The sequence below is a fragment of the Miscanthus floridulus genome, chromosome 16 (assembly GCF_019320115.1).
Source record: "Miscanthus floridulus cultivar M001 chromosome 16, ASM1932011v1, whole genome shotgun sequence".
Classification (NCBI taxonomy): domain Eukaryota; kingdom Viridiplantae; phylum Streptophyta; class Magnoliopsida; order Poales; family Poaceae; genus Miscanthus; species Miscanthus floridulus.
Genome location: NC_089595.1, coordinates 19,548,427 through 19,560,534, shown reverse-complemented (window position 1 = coordinate 19,560,534; position 12,108 = coordinate 19,548,427). Strand labels below are relative to the sequence as shown.

Below are 12,108 nucleotides of genomic sequence, written 5' to 3'. Positions count from 1 at the left end.
CCAAATCTAAGTGGACTCTGCGCATCTCTTGAACTAAAATTTAATTATGGCAAATTATTTGGTTATGGTTCAAAATAGAAAATTAACTCCCAAGGCGATGACGACTGGTACGATAACCACCGGCCAAACACGGCACAACAAGACACATGTACGATTCCACCCACTACGGGATGGGATCCGCGACGAAGGCCTTGACCTAGAGGCCATCCGGACTGGTAGGAGCCACGTCCCCAACGATCAAGGTCGTGGCCCTTAGCTTCTCCAGCCAACAAGGCGACCGACGACCTGGGGGCGGCTGCCAACTCCTGTACGACACCCTAGGAAACCAGGAGGCGATGACGAAGACCATGGTGCAGACCATGTCGCACAGGACGACAAAGTGAACCTCCACTGTGCCTACAGTGCCACCACAGCTGGCACAGTAGCACCACGCCACACCATGCCGCAACATGGCCATAGGACCGTGATGACAACCACGCCCGAACGTGCACCACAAGACGACGTAGCTTGCAAGCCAAGTTAGCTAGGACCTTCCTCAGGCTCACAACCCTTCGGTCAGGAGAACCTCCTTCTTTGTACATGCCCTGGCCTCGAACTCTATATAAGAGCAACCAAGGCACCATCTTAAGACATCCTCTACCATTTTCACTCATTCTCCATCGTAGTAGGGCTTCTGGAGCTTTTCTTTAGGCAGTCCATCTCCTAGCTCTAGCTCTCCAACATCTTTCACCATTCTTGCACCCCCATTATAAGAACTTCAGAACATTTAAACGAGGAACATGCACTCGATCATCTCTGAGACTGGACGTAGAGCTCCGGCCTAAACTAGTATAAATCCTCATATCTTTTGGATGCTACCATTGTCTTTCTAAAGCAACGCGACAATCATATAAATTTACTAGTCTGGTTTACAAAACACTAACAGTTGACGCGGTAGGGGACAATCACGCACTCTCATTGTTGAGAAGGATGTGATGGCTCCCTTCACCTACGTCGGGCTTGCTCTTGGCGTGGCCCCCGGCGGTAGCATCCGCTTCAGAAGCCTTAAGTTCGTCGACATTGACGGGCCAGCGCCCGTCAACAGTCTTCTCCCCGGCCAAGCTCTACGCTTCGGGGACCTAGACTTCATGGCCGACCACCTGGGTCAGCTGCAAACTCAGCGAAGAGAATGCGGCTCCACCGCACATCTCGATGCCTGATCATAGACCGGCCTGAGCTAGTCCCACGATCGTCAACTCTAATGTGCTAGCATGCAGAATCGACGCATATCTCAGGGCGAATCCTGAGCTAGAGCTAAGCCGATGTGTTTTCTACGTGTTGGCGAACGCTTTCACCCAACTCTTCGGAAGCGGGCCCCTACCGCTAGAGGCCGAATTCTAGAACCCCAGCACCGCACTACCCTTTGAAATGAGGGATGCGATCACACTCTTCGAGAGGGAGCTCGTCAGGCGCGATGGTCATTTGACAACGCTAGAGTCTTTCGAGTTTGTGGGGATGATGGAGCAGGACCTAGAGTCCATCTATGACCTCCTATTGGTGACCCCTGAGAACACGGACACTGAGTCCGATTCCGAGGGGAGCTACCATCCGCTAAGAGAATGCAACATGTTGCATCTCTCAGAGGATGGGGTGGCACCTGCGGAGGACGCAGAGGACTATGCCTATTCGATTCCACGCACCCCGGAGAACAGGGCGAGTACGACCAGGACCACCTGGAATGAGCTAGGGCCCGTGAAGCCGATGAGGCCAATGAATGTCGCGGCGACGGATGCCCTAGCCCGTAACACCTCGACGCTGAGGGCGCGAGGGAGCGGGCACACCGAGTATACGATCAAATCTAGTAGGGCAAGAGGGAGACACATGTCTTCCCTCGCGCTAGCTAGAATGTCGCGGTGGCCGCCATGATCATGCGGACGGTCCCCGAACCCTCGACCGACGAAGGAAAGCGCGTCCATCAGGGGTTGCTAGACCTGTTGGAACCTGTTGGCTCAAAGCTCCGCAAAGAGACGGCACCCCGAGGCCAGCTTCGTTCACATCTCCTCGGCGCGTAGGCGGGAACCCTCCCTAGCACGTAGCCGCTACGTCGGGAACCTCAATGCCTGACTGGCCTAGAGCGCCAGGCGCCCTGGGCCGGACTGGGGAGGCAAAGATCAACTACACTACGGTGACAACGACCCAGACAACCATGGCCGACATCCCAGGGTTCGGTAAGCTCGACGCAGCCCAAGCCCGGACGCCTGCGGACTGTAGGCGTTTGCAAAAAGGATCCGACAGACACCATTCCCTACGCGCTTTCGCGCGTCGCTGAATATCGTCAAATACTCCAGAGACACCAACCCCGCCGTGTGGTTGGAAGACTTCCGCCTCGCCTGTCGAGCAGGCGGGGCGGATGACGATGTCTTCATCATTCAATACTTGTCGCTCTACCTTACGGCCTGAGCATGGCTCGAGCATCTCCCCGCGGACAGCATCCACTCGTGGGCAGACTTCAAACGCATCTTTGTAGGGAACTTTCGGGGCACGTATGTGCGCCCTGAAAATTCTTGGGATCTCAAAGCCTGCAAGCAAAAAGCGGGAGAGACTCTGCGCAAGTACACCCACCGCTTTTCTAAGCAGTGCCATGAGCTTGCGGATATCGTGGATGCGGAAGCTTTTATTTCCGACACGACCAACGAAGCACTCGTCCACAAGCTCGGACGCTGCAAACCGTGGATGTTGCAATACAATTTCATGATGACTATTTATTGTCATAAATTTAAACTTTTCTCCCATAATTTTACTTAAATTTAAAATAGCTTTGTTTTTGTTTTGTGTGTGTACGGGGGCGGTTTGACGAAGGTAGCAGTGACATAAAAATTCTACGTACCCAATATATTTAAGAAAACTATGCAGATGTTGATATATACCATGATTAATTGAATAACACTAACACAAAAAACAAAACTAAAAAAGCATCCACAAACTTCTTTTTTTAAACGTTAGAAAGCATCCACAACAGCCTGGTTCCCTGAGGGCGCAACTGTGGACCTGATCTCAAGCAAAGCTAGGCGGCAAGGGGGCCCATGCGAAATCGCTTTCACCCGCCCCCGTCCCACCCAAAGCCGTTCGCACTAGGCTCGTACTAATAGTACTCCTACCAGCATCTAATCATTCAAGCCCTGGTTTACACCCTAAATCCTAAAAAGTGCTACAGTACCCATCACATCGAATATTTGTAGCCCGTGTATGGAGCATTAAATATAGACAAAAAAAAAACTAATTACACAGTTTGGTGGGAAATTGCGAGACGAACGTTTTGAGCCTAATTAGTCCATATTTAAACACTAATTACCAAATAAAAACAAAAATGCTACCGTACCCCCAAATTCCAACTTTCTGGAACTAAACACGCGCTAATCGTGCCATGATTGCTTTCCGACCTCTCGCCAGAGCCAATCCAAGCCGTCCGTCTCCTCACCAAGCGGCCCGGATCCCTCCTCTCCGGCCACCCAAAGCCAACCCGCGGCGGTGCCACCGAAAATCCCCCGATGCCCCAACCCATGCAGCGCAAGCATAACCTCCCCGCAGATCGGCCGCGCTGCTGCCGGAAGCAGATCGGAGCAGCCTCCTCACGGCGACGGCTGCTGCTCGCCTCGCTCGCTACCCCCACCAGATCCACGACGGCTGCTGCTCGCCTCGCTGGCTGCCCCCATCACAGATCCCGGCGCCTCACCTCGCCGCTCAATTCCGCTCCGCCGCGTCGCGATCGATCCATCCATCCGCTCCCAGACGACGGGCGCGCGGCGCGGATCGGCAGCCGCCGGGGCTGCTCCGGCGTCGCGAATGGCCGCGCTCGCCGGGGCGACAAGCGGCGCGGATCGTGGAGCTCGCCGGCGGCGTCGTCGTCGTCGTCGTCGGTGGGGACGGATGGGAACGTGCCCGTTCCGGACTGCCCCTGGGAGTCCGCGTGAATTACGGCATCTGCCATCGCCCCCCTGATCCTGGCCGTCGATCGGGGGCTGGCGTTACCGTGAATCCCGCGGTGGGCCGGGGGCAGAAGCGGTAACTCGCCGGGCCAGGTAGGAAGTTTTGCTGGGTGTTTGTTGCTTGCTTGCGTGGCGCGTCGCCTGCCGATCTCGCTTATCCTTTCCGTGTTCCGCCCCTTTTTTTTTCACCGGATAATTAAATAAAACAAATAATAAATAAATAAAATAAAAACAGGTTGTTATTAAATGGGGGAAATCCCGGGAATTATTTCTTTTTCCTCCCGGCTGTTTCTCTCTCTACGGGGGGCCGCGGACTTGAGGGGCGCGCATCAAATCGGGCTCAGGGCCGGCCGGGCGCGTCCGCTTTATCGGCTCACGTTGGCGCGGCCTCCGTTTCCTCTCCCCTTTCCTTGTCCTCTCTCCCTCTCCCTCACGGCCTCACCTCTCCAGCCTCCCTCACGGCCTCACCTCTTCCACCTCTCCACGCCCCCAGAGGGCCCCAGGCCCACCGCCGACGACCCTCGGCGCGGGCGCAGATCAGCGCGCGCCGTGCCCCGCCCGCCCTGCCTCCGCGACCGCCGACCCTTGGAGCGCCTGCCCGCGCCGCCGGGGCGCTTCGCATCGCCTATTCTCTTTTTGTTCCGCGGCTCCCTCGCCGACCGGTGGCGGGCGGCAGGCTGCTGCCCCGCCCACGCCGCGTCTACATATCCTCAGGGGCTGGGCGCCCTTGCCCTGCCAAACCCGGTGCCGCCTCCGCTTGGAAACCGTGAGTCCTGAGCTCCTGAATCCGTCTCGCCGCCGCCGGCAGGCCGGGCTTCCTTAACCTGACGCACGCGTGGTTCCCGCTGACTCCGTTTGTGTGCCTCTGTGTAGGTTTTCGACGGCTAGGAGGTCAGACGCGCCCCAGAGTTGGCTTCGCCGCGCGCATGTGATTTGCGGCGGCGGCCGGAGCCTGGTGCAGCCGCCGCTGGGACGACGACGACAACGGCGCCGTGGATGCCTCCGCCGCCGCCGGATCGAAGGGACTATCTGTACCGGGAGGGCCGCAGGCACGACGGCGGCGGCGGCGGGGCCGACCCGCTCCTGCCGCCCGCCCCCACGCCGCCGCGCTGGCGGGACTCGCCGTACCACCCGCCGCCGCCACCGCCCCTGCGGGACCACTCGCGGCCCTCGCCGCGCCGGGCGCCGCCGTCGGCCTCCTCAGGTAGGCCTGCCCCTCGCAAATCCTCAGATCTGATGCCGCCGCCGCCTCTGCGGCCCCCTCCGGCGCCTTTAATTTCCTCCAACCGCTCTGCTATTTCAGAAGGCTACTACCGACAGGGCGGCGGCGCGTACGACCGCTCCTACCCTGATGACCCGCCGCCTGTCTACACGCCGTCGCGCTCTGAACGGTACTGGGCGGAGGACGACGGCGGGGGATACAAGGGTTTCGGTAGGTATGGCGGCGGTGGCCGCAGGGACGGCCGTGACATGAGGGGTTCATACCGGAGGTCCCCATACAGGGGCGGCTACGGAAATGACTTCTCCAGAAACCATCCAGAGCAGCCCCCTCCGCCACCCCCCAGAAGGTCTCCGTTGAGGTCAGTCGCTGTTCCGATCTGCTATGACCCTCCGGGCAATAGAGTTGACAGGGGGGATAGGGACAACCTCCCACGGGTGACTCCATGGCGGAGAAGGGAGAGCAGATCTGAAGCAGCAGATGCTGTTGGCCAAACCACTCGGCTCTCTGCCTCAGTGAAGGAGGCTTCAGCTCAGCCTCTGGCCGTGGCAGGCCCTCACGGGACGGAGGATGAGGCACCAAGGAAGAAGGCTCGCCTCGGATGGGGGCAAGGTTTGGCCAAGTATGAGAAGCAGAAGGTGCAAGGCCCTGCGGATCCTGCTGAAGCTGTTGCTGATGGAAGTCCAGCTGATGGCGAACAGAAGACCGCTTCTCTTGTGCCTCTGCCTGCACCTTGTGTTGCACCTGTACCTCCTGCTGCACCAGCGCCTGAGCCTGCGCCTGCGGCAGCACCACCGGCACCGCCTGCTGCGCCTGTGCTTTTGTCTGCCCCTGTGCGATGCTCATCTCCAGTTACTGCACCACCATATTGTTCCCCAGGTATGCAACCCGTTTTGATTTTTGATCTGTCTCCTTGCTAGCTTGATTCATCTTAATACCCTGTTTCCCCACTGGTTTCATACATAGATAATTCTAATACCCGGTGCTTCTTGTTTGTGGGCTCAGTTAATCTAGGTTCCATTCTGTTGTTGAGTTAGTTCTAAAATCATAAAGGAATCGAAACAGTTTGTGGATATTTGTATTGAGGTTCACACATTCCCTTGGTTGCCATGTGTGTCATTTGTCTTACCTGATTGACTGAAAGCATACCTTCCCATGGTCTTCAACAGTAATTCGGAGATCCTTCGATTTTCATTGGTCATGTTGTGCAGTAACCTTCACTCAGCTTTTTTTTTTTGGTTTTCTTTTGTACCAAAACATTTATGCTTTAGAGATAACCGTTTTGGTCCCTATGGTTAATGACTCTTTCGATCAGCATTCTAGATACTTCGTGTGCAGAATGTACCATAGTTGAAAACACTGTGTTTCACATAGTTTATGGTAGCGTAATAACTCTCCTATATCTTGATTGCAGCACCTGAAGATAAATCATGTGAAATGACGCCAAATACGGTCACTAACTCTACTAAAGATGTCTTGGAAGCTGATGATAAAACTTTCAGTAATGAATTTTCCATCAAGTTAGATGAGCTCGGTGATGATCCTGTTAATTCCCTTGCAAACATGCTTGTTGAACTTATCCAACATGATGATTCTTGTTCTGGGGATTCAAATGGCCCGACCAGTACACGTAAGCTGCTCCTACTGAAGGAAAGCATTTCCAAGGAGATTGAAAAGACTGAACTTGAGATTGATTCATTGGAAGGCGAACTTAAATCTGTGAATACTGAGGCTGTAACGACTCTTGAGGGTTCTCCCACAGGGGTGACACATACAGAAAATCTTTCACCTTCCAGTGGGACATCAAAGGTCCCTGGAAGTGTGGAGATCTGTGATGCATCTGATATGATAAAAGTACCGGGGGAGTTCATTGGTTCTCCTAAGGTACCTGTGGGGGATGCTGATGTCAAAGGTGCTGATATGATGGAAATTGAAGCAGCTCCAGTTCGCAATGCAAATACAGTTCCTTCAGAAGAGAGTGCTGTATCTCCTGGAGTCGCTGAGGGTAAGGCCTGTGCAGCTGCTGATCTTAGCTTATTGAAAGCTTCTGAAGAAGCTGGGTCTCAAAATGATATTGACAATGACAGGCTGGAAACTTCTTCGTGCCATGCTAATGCTGATTCCATGAAAATAGAAGTTAGTGATGACCTAGCAGTGATGCAATGTACATACCATGATCATAAGTCTGATTTACTCGGTTCTGTCACATCTGCAAATAATGATATAGCCAAAGAAATGAATGAAGTGCTATTTAAATCATTGCCTGCTGATACACCTGGCCTTGAGATGTTGGCATCAAGTCATCTTCTGAGCCAAAGGAAGAGTGATTTGATTGTCAAAGAAAGGCTTGGAGTACGTAAAACCAGGCTGAGGTTGAAACAGCAGATTCTTACAATGAAGTTCAAGGCATATCATCACTTGTGGAAAGAGGATGTGCGACTACTTTCTGCAAAGAAACAGCGTTCAAAGTCTAATAAGCGCATTGATCAGAGCAACCGAACATCGCAAATTGGATCTCAGAGGCAACGCTCCTCTAACCGCTCACGATTAACTATGCCTGGTCAGTATTATGTTTTCATTTTATATCACAATTTGTGTTAAACTTCATCTACATTTAAAATGTCGTGTATCACTCCTGCTTCAGCTTTTATAAGTTCTCATACTCATATGTCAATCTCCTGCTCATGGTGTATATTATGATGATAGATTGTTTAGTAAATTACCAAGGAAACATATGAGCGTTAGATGAACTAATTAGCTTGTCCTACTTCACATTAAAATGGAGAGTAGTTCATATATCAGATTTTGATAATTTACTTACTACTGCTGTGTATTTGTTGTTTCAGCAGCATGATACTTGCTGGCCTTTCCCCCCAAATAAATTATAGTGAAATAAAACCATGTACTAAAAATCCCTAAACATATTTATTCACCCACGAAGCCAATTGCAATCCATTGAATAGCAGCTCTAGATAACGGATGTCAAACATCCTGTCCTTCGTGTTGGTTTATCAATGATCAAGTCTTGATTTTTTGGACTACCTATTTCTGTTTCATATGTTAGCATGACCGTGTAAACTTCTTTTTATGTAGTCATGCATTTGATAGCTTTATAACATATATTGATGTGCAAGTCTTTACAAAGTGGCATGTTTATGTCCTGTAGTCTAAGTGTTGACTGGATTTCCATGGTACTGTTATGATAGGTAAAAACTATACAGTGCAGGAACCTAAAATGAAGAATTGAACTGTATATCTTTATTTAGTGCTACAATGATAATACTGTGCTCGAAGTTCAATTTTCTGTGTGAACCCAAGCATACTGAATATTTGGTCTTATTTTGTTTGGAACTGTCACTTTTCGTAGATTTCTTCTCTATTTCTGGTATCTTTTTGCTTCCATATTTTATATGAATGGTTATCTGTACCCTAGTTGAAATCCCATGCTTTTGTCCTTCGCTCTATATTGACTTGTTTATTTTTGTTCTATATTGACTTGTTTATTTTTGTTTGCAGCTGGTAATTTAAGTACATTTTCAACTCCGGAAATGTCAGATGTTGCAAGGAAGTTGTTTTCAGAATTCCAAATTAAGCGCTGCAGAAATTACTTGAAAATGCCTGCACTGATTATTGATGAGAAAGAGAAGGAATGTTTGAGGTTTCTGAGCAAGAATGGGCTGGTTGAGGATCCTGTTTTAGTTGAGAAGGAAAGGGTGATGATAAATCCGTGGACTCAAGAAGAAAAGGAAATTTTTATGGAGATGCTTGCTAAATTTGGCAAGGATTTCTCCAAAATCTCCAGTTTCATAACACATAAAACTACTGCAGACTGTGTGGAGTTCTACTACAAGCATCATAAATCAGACAGCTTCCGAGAAGTGAAGAAACTGTTGGACCTTCGTCAACAGCAACCCACCAGCAATTATCTTGGAGCGAAATCTGGACAGAAATGGAATCCTGAGTCAAATGCTGCTTCTCTTGATATGCTTGGGGCAGCATCAGTAGTAGCAGCCCATGGCCTTGAATATGCAAACCGGGTGGAGAAAATTTCTGCGAAATCCCTCATCCGGATATCATATGGGCCCAATGTTCCTTTTGTGGCTAAAAGATCTTCTGATAAGGAGTGCATTGACAATGTGCCTTTGCATGAGAGAGAATCAGTAGCAGCTGATGTACTAGCAGGCATATGTGGCACTCTCTCTCCTGATGGAATGGGCTCATGCATTACTAGTTCTGCTGATCCTGGCCAGAAGATTAGCATGAAAAGAGTGGAGCATGTCTTATCCCAAGAAAATGATAAAATCGTTGATGAGGAAGACACACTCTCTGATCAAGAGTGTGAAGTTGATCCAGTTGATTGGAATGATGATGAGAAGTCAATTTTCATTGAGGCTATGAATAACTACGGAAAGGATTTTGCTCAGATCTCGTCATGTGTGAAGAGCAAGTCATATGAACAGTGCAAAGTGTTCTTTAGTAAGGCTCGGAAATCACTCGGTTTGGATTTGATCCATCAAGGGGCAGCCGATGTTAGTATGCCAGCTAGTGACACCAATGGAGGGAGGACTGATACTGACGAGGCCTGCGCTGTGGATATTGATTCAGCTATCTGTAGCACACAGTCTTGTTCAAAGATTGTGATAGATGTTTGTCCTACTGAAGGAGCCATTGGAGGGCCTAACTCTGTTATAAAAATCTCTAAGCAGGCAGAAGGAGATATATCAAATGGGTGTGATGTTGATGTTAAAATTGAGGAAGACGAGAAGGAAGCTGATAAAAATTGCTGCATTGTTGATGATAAGAGGTCCAGTGATGGTACTCACCAAGTTGGTCCTATTGACATCAATTGCCCAGAAAGCACAGATAAGCTGCAAGGAACTGATGACGTCGATGACCAAGTAAACATACATAGTAGTAGTGCCATCAGCTCTTCAACTAAGCATGCAATGGCCACGCACTCGGAAGTAAGATCCAGTTTACATTCTATAGAGGCACTTCAAACAGACAAAGCTGAAGGTACTGGTACTGATCCTTCCCGGGTGGAAGAATGTTCACACCATGCTCTTGATAACACACCAATGAAAACGGGAAATTCTGGTGCCTCAGCTTTCTTAGCTTCAGATAATTGTATCAAGGACAGTGTTCACATCTCAAACATGACTGGTGCTTCCACCGTTAGTCCTGCATTCACTTCAAGTTATCAGCATTCTGTACCAGGAGATATGCCCCTGCTGAAACCAAAGCCACTGGTTACCCCCCTTACCCCGAAGGATTTAATGCCTGTGCAGTTCAGTTCAGTGCTTCCTGATCCCACTGCATTTCGTTTTGAGGGCATAGCCTCAATAACTACGCCCAACTTTGAGGACAGTGGCAACAGAGTCAGCAGTGCTATAGGGGCTAAAGACATGAGCAAGTACCCAGCTTTTAAAGACCCATCTGGTAATCAGCACACAATCCACACATTATTTCGTAATATTGATGGTTTTATGAATCATCATCTGACAACTGAATTACCAATTTTTTCTGAAAGAACTGCAAGTGGCACTGTGAGTACTTCACAAACCGATCGGTTCACCCAAACAAAATTCCAGAATGGCAGGTCCAGCAGCTTGTGTCTTCCAAACAGTTCTGATGGGATTCAACGTCCTAGAAAACACGAAGAAGTACTGGAAGGCTCTTTGAGGCCTTGCTCTCGCAATACAAGCTCTGAGGGTGATGAGCAACAAAAGCGGCCTGGTGATGTCAAGTTGTTTGGGCAGATTCTCAGCCAGCAGTCGACCTTGCAAAGTTCTGGCTCGTCGTGTAATGGTAGCAAGAGCAAGCCTCCCTCACCAAAGATTGACACATCATCTGTGAGATTGATGAACAATCCAAAGGATCGTGTGGTTTGTTCTTCCAGGCCTGGCATCACTCCACATTTGGGTCTGGAGGAAAGATCAGCGAGGAGCTATGGCCATCTGGATGGAAGCATGACGCAACCTGAGCCTCTGCTCGTGATGGCAAAGTGCCAGAGATCCTTGGCCGGTGTACCGTTTTACTCGGCTAAGAATGGCACGCTTGGTGTGTTCCCAGATTATCAACAACCTTTAGTGTCGCCACATCAATCAGATCCCAAGCGGCTGGAAAGGTTTTCTGATCCGCAGAAGAGGAATGGTCTGGAACTCATCTCGGGTTTCCAGCAGCCTGGTAGAGTCGCCCGTTTTGGGGGTGCTGGTATCCTCGTTAGCAACGTCTCAGACCCTGTGGCTGCAGCTCTCAAGGCTCAGTATGGTCCAGGTTCTAAGATTATGGGCAGTGACGTGGATCCTTGGAAGGACATAGGAAGCAGGTAGCACCGTTAGCGGTAGCAGCTCTAGTGCTTGTTTTGTTGCTCCTTGTATCATATTTAGTTTTTTGTAACTTAAATGGAATCATCAAATGAGGGAAAGTGAATGGCTTTCCTGCCCATACTATTTGTAGGCTTTGCAGTAGCTGTCGGGTTACATGTTATTTACTGGCATTAACATTTTTACCTTTTCTGCAGCTCCATACCTTTTGGTAGCTTGACATGTCAACAGTGGCACAGTGCTGTAGGTTCACTAGAGGTGACTAGGTGTTTGTCAGCAGGGTTTGATTTTGTCAGTTTATGCAGAAACCTCACAGATCTTTGTAATATGGTAATGCCTAATTCAGTATCCTAGTCTGATGGGTGGAGTTTTGGTTGAGATTTCTCGTTGGCCGTTGGGTCATCTTCTGGTTTTGCCTATAACATTTCTACGGTTTCATCACCTGTGCGGCTGTGTGCCCAGATGCAGGGATGCGCTACTCCTCTCCTTTCATGTTGAAGCTGAACAACTGTGCCATTAAAATCTGGAGCTGCTAATCTGCTATTGCAATTCTCCTTGTTACTTCCACATTTGCAGTGCTGAAAGGACATGGACACAT

At 50.0% G+C, this 12,108-nt stretch overlaps 1 protein-coding gene across 3 annotated transcripts; it reads left to right on the top strand.

Annotated features, from left to right (window-relative positions):
• Window positions 1-3,467: 3,467 nt before the first annotated feature.
• Window positions 3,468-11,888, top strand: LOC136512045 (uncharacterized). Of its 3 annotated transcripts, XM_066506054.1 has the most exons (6): window positions 3,468-4,731; window positions 4,839-5,169; window positions 5,269-6,063; window positions 6,599-7,744; window positions 8,701-10,623; window positions 10,715-10,874. In XM_066506054.1, exons 2-6 carry the CDS (start codon window positions 4,962-4,964, stop codon window positions 10,732-10,734), a joined length of 4,092 nt encoding a protein of 1,363 aa, XP_066362151.1. In that variant the 5' UTR covers window positions 3,468-4,731; window positions 4,839-4,961; the 3' UTR covers window positions 10,735-10,874. The 3 variants fall into 3 exon arrangements, with proteins under 3 accessions (XP_066362151.1, XP_066362150.1, XP_066362149.1); XM_066506053.1 differs by having other exon boundaries at window positions 3,472-4,058; window positions 8,701-11,888; XM_066506052.1 differs by having other exon boundaries at window positions 3,472-4,731; window positions 8,701-11,888.
• Window positions 11,889-12,108: the final 220 nt, after the last annotated feature.